Source organism: Notamacropus eugenii, chromosome 2, assembly GCF_028372415.1.
Source record: "Notamacropus eugenii isolate mMacEug1 chromosome 2, mMacEug1.pri_v2, whole genome shotgun sequence".
Lineage (NCBI taxonomy): Eukaryota > Metazoa > Chordata > Mammalia > Diprotodontia > Macropodidae > Notamacropus > Notamacropus eugenii.
This window is the reverse complement of record NC_092873.1, coordinates 412,732,275-412,738,274: the sequence shown is the minus strand read 5'-3', so window position 1 is coordinate 412,738,274 and position 6,000 is coordinate 412,732,275. Positions and strand designations below refer to the sequence as shown.

Here is a 6,000-nt window from a genome sequence, read left to right as displayed (position 1 = left end):
TTTTCTCCTGATCCAGAGCTCTAACTACTGCGTCATCTTCTCCATACTCCGTGGAGATAAGTGGGCCCCCTAAGTGCCTAGCCTCCTTGGGAGAGGTGGAAGGGAAGGCAGCAACTTCCCAGGGGATGGGGAGCAGGATCTGGGGGAGAAGAGGTGCCCTGTGCGGGCGCGTGTGCCCAGACTGCCCGCAGAGGGCAGCACATCCAGTGGAGCTGTCCTTCCACGGGGCTTGGCTCCTCCCCTGAAGTCTTTGGGCCCGGAGTCCCGCTGCAAAGCGGCGCAGAGTTAGGAGACAAAGCCACACCCAGCCTTCTGCGGCGGGTGAGCTGGTGGTGCCCTTCCCTCTCCGGTGAATCACCCCCATCCGCAAACAGGATAGCAGCACCAGCTCCAACCCCCTGGCGTGCCCCTGCTCCTCGCGCCTGCAGCCTCCCTCTGCTCCTGGGCAGCCCCAGCGCCTTCTGAGCCGCATTTCCTAGGCCGTGGCAGCAACCCAGGACCGGAGCCATGTCGGGCATCGCAGCCAAAGTGGTGAGAGACCGAGAGGCGGCGGCCGGCCTGGGCACTCACGACCTCGCGGTCAAATACCTCAACCAGGACTACGAGACACTTCTCAACGAATGCCTGGAGGAGGGTAAACTCTTTCAGGATCCTTCCTTCCCGGCGATTATATCTTCCCTGGGGTTCAAGGAACTGGGACCGCACTCGAGCAAAACTCAAGGCGTCGTCTGGAAGAGACCCACGGTAGGCAGTGTACTGGCAAGCTGTTCTGGGGTGGGATGGGGAAGCGATCCGAGCAGGGAGAGGGGACTGGAGTCCCTCCCTCCCTCAGCAAAGCCTGAATTAAAGAGTCAATGCCAGGAGGTCAGTCTGTATGCCAGTTTGTATCTCAAGTTGGTATTGCCCCCCCTATACCTAATCCAGGACTCTGTATACAGTAGGTAGTTATTAAATAGTTGTTGGATTGAACTGAAACGAAGTGAATCATCCATCCATATTAGAGTTAGTACTAGCCCTCGCTGTTAGCTGACACTTAACTAAAGCGCTGTTAGCTGTTCTGGGTAATGAGAAAGGTAGAAAGGGTGGTGCGGTATAGGCTACACACCCAGGAAAATAGAAGTAGAATCCAAGCGGAAGGAGACGGGAATGGTTCAGGAAAGAATCAGCTGCGCCCTTATAGAAAGCAGCCAACCAGAGTTCAGCTTTTCCGAACATCTGGCCTGCTTACTCTATTAAAGGAACTGAGGTTACTCAGTGCAAAGGACTTGTAGGAGGGTCCCTTAGGGGAGCCCGGATTCCAGGAGGCCTGGAACACATGTAGTCTTTCCTCCTCACACACAATACAGAGCAAGATTTTCCAGGGCAAGCCCGGCTGTCATCACAACTCGGCATCCACAGAGTCAACATTAATCAGGAGAAAGCTGGTAAAGACCGGGGATAGCTAGCTCCTCAGAGATCTGGGATACCCTGTTGTGAGTCAAAGTCTGAAGATAAAGGAAAAATGGACCATAGGGAAAAGCAGCTAAGAAGCAAATATTTGAGGAGCCATGTAACCTGGTGCATTGTAGAAAGAACTTGGCATGAGGACAGAGGAGAAACTGGATCTACTCCCATCTCCACCCCTAACTAGTCAGGTACATCAGTGTCTCTAGGCCTCAGTTTCCTCATCTGCAAAATTCATTCATTTCTATACAGAAAGTATTTTGTTTCTCCACTGAAAGACAGCTGAGCTATCTGGTAGTACTTTAACTGGAGGTAAAATCTGGGAAGGAAGAGATACTCCAGAGGACTCCTTTTCATGGTCACTCCCGCTTCCTCAGACACTCAGGCCTGAGGTTTCTCCTTATTACATACAGCCTCTTTTGTCAAGCCTCCCGTTTCACACACCCATCAACTTTCACAAGATCCAAGGCAGGCAGACAGATGAGCTGGTCCTTGGACATTTTCTGCCTTCTCAGTGGAAATGTCTGTGCATATTAGACAGGTGCACCTTGGGGGGGCCCAATCTCCTGTCCTTCCACATTTGAATTGTTCCTCCACAGTCTGTTTACCAGACCTGAGTGAGGAATTTGAGGATCTCTCTTTAAGGTCATTGGAATGATTGAAAAGGCGATTGTCATCTTACATTCTCTCATCTGTGCCTTTCCCTTGACCCACTTTCTCATTTTTGCTACAACATTTATGAATGAAACAGAGGTTAGCTGTTTATTCTGGCTACAGTGAATTCTCCCTGGCCTAATTTGGCCTGATCAGGAATTTCTTAGCTACATTTGTGGACTTCAGAAAGAAAGCCAAAGGCGTGAAAAAAGTTTTTGAAAATACGTGGAATAATCCTTAACAATAAGAGCCAAATCTACAACCAGTATGGGGCAATTGGGCTGTACCCCTAATGCTGACATGGGGAAGTAGAGAGTTAGAGGAGTTATGGAGAGAGGGTGATTTCTCCATCTACTCTAGAAAGGTTTCCAGTTCTAGCTATCCAACCAGTTCGCTTCCTCCCTTGGCCTCAAGGAGTCCACCTGTCCCCATGGGGTTCATTATGCCCTTTGTGCCCTTCTGGGGGGCACCTCCTCATCCAAACTCTGGATCTCCAATTAGCTACCTAACCTGTGGCCTGGAGATCAGTAGGGGATCAGCCACAAAGTAGTTGCTACTGACTGTACCAATGGCTATAGACTGTGCCTCATAGTAAACTCAACCCTAATGCTTCCTCAGTCACTGTTTTCCTCTGCCCTTACTTTGTGCTGTAACCTCTGAAGTCCTTCCTCTGTTGTGGTCTAGTGGTGAAGTCATTAGATTTAGAATCAGAGATCTGAATTCAAATTCTGCTTCTACTACTTACTATCTGTGTGACGTTGTGTGAATCACATAACTAGGCTTCAGTTTTCTCATCTGTGTAAAAAAAAACTAGGTGGTACCATGAATAAATAGAGTTCTGAGTCTGAAGTCAGGAAGACTTATCCTCCTGACTGCAGATCTGTTCTCAGACATTTATTAGCAAGTCACTTAATTCTGCTGGCCCCAGTTTCCTCATCTGTAAAAATGAGCTGGAGAAGGAAATGGCAAACCACTCCAGTATCTTTGCCAAGAAAACCCCAAATGGGGTCACAGAGAGTCAGACACAAGTGAAACCACTGAACAAAATGGAAAGGAAAGGAAAGGAAAGGAAAGGAAAGGAAAGGAAAGGAAAGGAAAGGAAAGGAAAGGAAAGGAAAGGAAAGGAAAGGAAAGGAAAGGAAAGGAAAGGAAAGGAAAGAAGGAAAAAAGGAAGGAAGAAAGGAGGGAAGGAGGGAGGAAGGAAGGAAGGAAGGAAGGAAGGAAGGAAGGAAGGAAGGAAGGAAGGAAGGAAGGAAGGAAGGAAGAGAGGGAGGGAGGAAGGAAGGAAGGAAGGAAGGAAGGAAGGAAGGAAGGAAGGAAGAAAAAGAAACGGTTATACTACATGACCTTCAAGGCCTCTTCCAGAGCTAACTCTAGAATCCTCGATCTCTTTTTCAGATTCCTTTCATTTTTGGGGTCTCACTGCATCCTAACTATCTCACCCTCCCCAAGTCTGGCTGCTACTTTCACACCCCCTGACATATCTCTTTCATTCCCACTGCTACTTTCGGCTCCTCCCCTTGCCAGCTTCACCCAGCAGCCACTCTTTGTCCTTTCTAGTCCACTCTTTCCTGTCCAAAGTCCTTGTTGCTGTCCTCTCTGGCCCTCCAGGTCACCCTTCCTCTTGCCCAATAAATTTGCTACCTGACTCACAGTCTGCCTCTCCACCTCAGTCCCTGCCCCTTTGGAACACCCTGGCTTTGCACAGTTTCTCAGGTTTCTCAGCTCTCCTGAAGTCTCTCTCCCATCAGAATCCTGCATATGACTTCTGTCATATCATAAATGCCCTGCCTTGCCACCCCTCCCAGAACCAGTTCAATTAAACCGACCCTGGGTACTAAAATTCCTATGAATAGCTTGGCAGGATGTACTTACACCATGCTTCTAGTTATAAAGTAACTAGTCACACATTGTGATGAATGAAAAAAACTGAGAGACAGTTTCTAGGTATTAATTTATTAATTAGGCTAGCTAATAATCAATAAATTCAGTGGCTTCTCTAAGTAACCAAAGACCCTCATTGGAGTCACTGGATGCTTCAAATAGCTTTGTAAAAGAGGATGCCCTGGGAAGTGAAAATAAACCCTGATTGGGGGACATTTAATGAAGAGGTAGGCTGGAAATCTTCAGCTTTTTATGACACTCAGGTGCTCCTAGCAGGCTGAACAGAGGAATCCATTTCCATCCAGACCACTCTGGTTGGGTCACCCTAAATTCTTGAGCTGGGTCACCCTAAATTCTAGTGGACAATAAGAACAGGTGTGTTTTCCTTGGGACAAGAACTCACCCAGACTGGATTCTGTTTACACACTCATCAATTAGTCATGTCCTTCTGAAACTGAATGACCTTCTACATGGTCTGAGCCCTAGTTGAGGAAATAACCCTGGATCCTAATTAATAATGGGTTATTAATATAAGAGAAAATAATTTCTCTCAACATTATCACTGCATATAGCTTTTAATACTTGAATGTAAACAGATTTTCAAATAAGTCTGTTTAAGGGAAGCTAGGTGGCATAGTAGATAGGATACCAGCTCTGGAGTCAGGAAGGCCTGAGTTCAAATCTGACCTCAGACACTTGACACTAGCTGTATGACCCTGGGCAAGTCACTTAACATACACAAAAAAAAGCAAATGTCTGTTTAGATGGATATGTGATCTCATCATTGTGGGCACATATCTAGACTTGGAGTCAGGAAGACCTGAATGTAAAATCCCACTTCAGACATTTATGAGCTGGATAACTCCAAACAAGTCACTTACCTTCTCTGTCCCTCCATTTCCTCATTCCTCTAAGGTCCTTTCTAGCCCTGAATCTATATTCCTATTAACCTTTTTGTCATGTTTCCATCCTGTGATTGTTGGCCATATCTTATCATGAAGATAACTCCTTATCTCCTCAACTCCTTTGATCAACTCCTTCACTCTAGAGTGTCTGGAAGCATATCATCCTGGAGGTACTCCTCTTGGTCTATCAGCGTCTCACAAATAACAGGACAGCTCTTGGGGTATCAGTCTGTTATCTCTTGTTCCCTCTTACCTCTTTTTCTGATCATTGATAAAGCAACTATCCTTAATTTTGTCTTTAACAGCTCTTCTTGTGTGTACATCATGATTAGCAATTTGCTTAATCCTACTCATGCCCACCATGCATCTCTCTATAGCCCTGCAATTTGGATTCTTTGAACATCATGATGTTCCAAGATTTACAACCATATATAGCATTATTGAAACAGTACTGTTGTTAAGAAAAACAAATCTCATGTCCGGAGGCAGCTTGAGATCATTGAGTGCACAAAACAGTTGCCCAAAGACAATCCAGCTTTTTCTTTTTCCTTCAGTTTAATTCTAGGCCATGGCAGCTAGGTGGCACAGTGGATAGAATGCTAGCCCTGGACTCAGAAAGCCTTGTCTTCTTGAGTTCAAATCCAGTCTCTTGACACTTACTAGCTGTGTGACTCTGGCCAAGTCACTTAATCCTGTTTCCTTCAGTTCCTCACCTATAAAATAATGTGGAGAAGGAAATGGCAAACCACTCCAGTATCTTTACTAAGAAAACCCCATATGGGGTCACAAAGAGTCAGATATGACGGAAAATGAACTAACCAACAACAATTCTAAGCCAAGCTCACTGGTAATCTTCAGTGCCTATCTTAGATATTATCACTGTACTAAAGGCCTGATTCAATGGATGCATTGTCATTAGTATGCATGCCATAATATGGATAATGAATTTTTTTATCAGTTTGGCTTTTATTGTGTATGTTGCTAGGCTGATCTATTTTGAGTAGTCATGGAGATCATTGAGGGGCCCCTGTGGTTTTCATTCTGTGGTTTGCTGCCATCTCTATGCTATCATCTGCAGCCAGTGATTTCTGGAAGACCCTACCATCTATAGAGT

At 45.9% G+C, this 6,000-nt stretch overlaps 1 protein-coding gene across 1 annotated transcript in view; it reads left to right on the top strand.

Moving 5' to 3' along the window:
• Window positions 1-466: 466 nt before the first annotated feature.
• CAPN2 (calpain 2) overlaps window positions 467-6,000 on the top strand; it is an 89,833-nt gene continuing 84,299 nt past the window's right edge. Inside the window, exon 1 of the mRNA XM_072647737.1 lies at window positions 467-744. Within this exon, the coding sequence (XP_072503838.1) occupies window positions 508-744 (237 nt within the window). The 5' untranslated portion in view covers window positions 467-507. The remainder of the gene's footprint in view (window positions 745-6,000) is intronic.